The 2,687-nt window shown below is 50.7% G+C and overlaps 1 protein-coding gene across 1 annotated transcript; it reads left to right on the forward strand.

Moving 5' to 3' along the window:
* Positions 1-322: 322 nt before the first annotated feature.
* LOC124660240 (agamous-like MADS-box protein AGL61) lies at positions 323-1,120 on the forward strand. Its single transcript, XM_047198035.1, has one exon. It carries the CDS (start codon positions 323-325, stop codon positions 1,118-1,120), a length of 798 nt encoding a protein of 265 aa, XP_047053991.1.
* Positions 1,121-2,687: the final 1,567 nt, after the last annotated feature.

Raw genomic sequence — 2,687 nt, forward strand, 5'->3', positions numbered from 1 at the left:
GTCATCCTCATCATCTATACAGTTTTCATATACAGTATACTAGTATATGCGAACAGTTATGAGAGTGCATTGCACATGATGAGCTGTATATACGTAACGTTGCATGCCAACTCAGGCTGCATCATAACTCAGCATGAATATAGGCCAACTCATGCAGAGAGCATTCCTCCTCACGACTCTTCTCCCTCACGCGCCGCGCCGCGCCTATATAAACGACGCAATCCAAGCCACCCCGTAGCAAATCCATCCCACCTACCGTAGCCCAGGCGGCTACACACACTCCCATAGTCCCATCTCTCAGTTCCAGGCCGTTCGCAAGGCAATGGCGCGTGGCCGCACGACCACGGGCCGCCAGAAGATCGAGATCCGGCCGATCGAGGACGAGGACGCGCGCCAGGTATGCTTCTCCAAGCGCCGCGTCGGGCTGTTCAAGAAGGCTAGCGAGCTGACAATCCTCTGCGGCGCGGAGGCGGCCGCCGTCGTCTTCTCCCCCGCTGGCAAGGCCTTCTCCTTCGGCAACCCGTCCGTCGAGGCCATCTTCGAGCGCTTCGATCCGAGCGGGATGGTGGCTGGGGGAGGAGGTGCCGGCGGCGGCGCCGGAGAGGACATCAACCAGCTGGTGGCGGACCTGAACCGCCAGCACGACGAGCTGAGCGCGCGGCTGGACGCGGAGAAGGCGAGCAAGGAGAGCGCCGACGCGGCCATGGCGACGGCGAAGGCGCGCTCTGCGCCGAGCCCTGTTGCGGCGTGGCTGGAGGGCTACGTCCGCGACAAGGAGGAGGAGGAGCTGATGGAGTTCGAGGCGGCGCTGGAGGTGATGCAGGCGCGCGCAAACCAGGAGCTCCAGGACGCCCTCAACCGCGGCCGCGACATGGCGGCCAAGACCCGCTCCAACATGGTTCCAGCTGTGACGGCACCGCAGCAGCAGCAGCCCCTCGGCATGGGCGCCGCCGGCAATGGTGGGTTTGATTTCGATGCAGGCAGCAGCAGCGCCAACGACGGCGCAGAGATGGATATGCAGATGCAGCTGATGATGGCCATGACGCCCCCGCCGCCGGTGCTTGACCTGGACGACATGGAGATCGAGATGCTTCTCCAGGGGTTCGACTTCACCCCCTAGGCCCCTACTGAGAAGTGAGATGCAGACAGAAACGAGTTCATTCTTCCCATTCATTCTTCGCATGCAAGCATGGATGTGCATGCGTCGATGGACGGCTTGGATGAACTCACAAGGAGATTGGACCCTAGCGATTACTACCCATGGTCAATAATAATGCGTCGTCGGTTTAGTTTGTTTCTCTCGATTGCTACCCATAGTCGTCATATGCATCTAGGTGATGGTTATCCATATATGGATGATCAATGCATATGTAATCGTGATGATGTTGTCTTCAGTCTTCGCCTGTCGCGGTGCGTCTGCTTCGGCTCATGCAACACAACAGTTTGGGTCGTTCGATTATCGGTGTAATGGCTTGCAATGTGCTGCTTCAAATCAATAAAAATACAAGCCTTTTTTTATTTACTCTCCATAGCTGGCAACATTGGAAATATACAAGGATCTATTGTGTGTCAATACTCATTATTCAAGCATATTAAGCTGATAGATCTGTAAAATTAAGCCCAATTAATGTGGCCTCCTCAATCTGGTGGTAGATACGTAGTACTACTCCTAATAAACATAGCCAATAATGATACTCCTTTTTTTCGAGGGAAATGATGATACTCCTTGTAATTGGGAGTTTGGAAAACGGGTTTCGGAGTTAGGTGAGCCCAACAAAGTTTAAGAGGTAGGGAAGCCAGACAAAAAGTTTATGGGAGGAAAATAGACTATATTAAAGTCAGGAAAAAATCGATAACTCATTTGCAACGATACCAAGTTACTCCTAGTCTCATTTGATCATTTGCAAAATTAACCATCAGTGCCCCGAATCTAATGGTTGATGGTACAGTTGTAGTTGATTTGTCTTGAGGGAAGAGAGCACCTTTCTGCCAGCTAATAAGTACAAGTGCACAATACGATGGTAATTACTCGTTTCTTCATGAGCAACCATTTTATTTGGCGCATGATACACATGCAGCAACAATGCTGGCTTGTTGCATGACACCTCATGTGTGTGTATCAAAGTTAGCCACGCACATATTTTCACCCCCCTAATTTGTAAAATAAAATTTTGTTCTCTTGTCAATACTGTCTCATGCCATGTTCATATACTCTATTATTGATTCAGTGTTTGTGATATACTAGGAAGTTGTGGCGCGGCGGCACCGTGCAGTTATATGGTTGTTTTAAGAGCCATGTATTTTTGTTTTGCTGACAAATCCTATGAAGAATCATATTGCAATGCTCATGGGTCAAAATTTGATTTATTTTGGAAATTAAGCAAGGCAAAACTTACAGAAAATACATGTACACTCGACCGTAACTCTTGGCTTGGTTGGGTCAATATTTTGCAGAGATGGTCTGGGACTATTAAACAGGCCAAACTGTTGGGCACCCTTACAGTCAAATAGAAGAATTCCACATGGCTAATCAGAGCTGACACTACGGGAGAAACAGGCTTTGCCGTGCGAGGCTTTGGACGGCAAAGAGGGCCATACGCACGGCAAAGGCTTTGCCGTGCGTGCACGCACGGCATAGTTTGCACGGCAAAGTCTTCGACGGCAAAGCCGCCTTTGCCGTGCGCATG

Source organism: Lolium rigidum, chromosome 6 (genome assembly GCF_022539505.1).
Source record: "Lolium rigidum isolate FL_2022 chromosome 6, APGP_CSIRO_Lrig_0.1, whole genome shotgun sequence".
Classification (NCBI taxonomy): Eukaryota; Viridiplantae; Streptophyta; class Magnoliopsida; order Poales; family Poaceae; genus Lolium; species Lolium rigidum.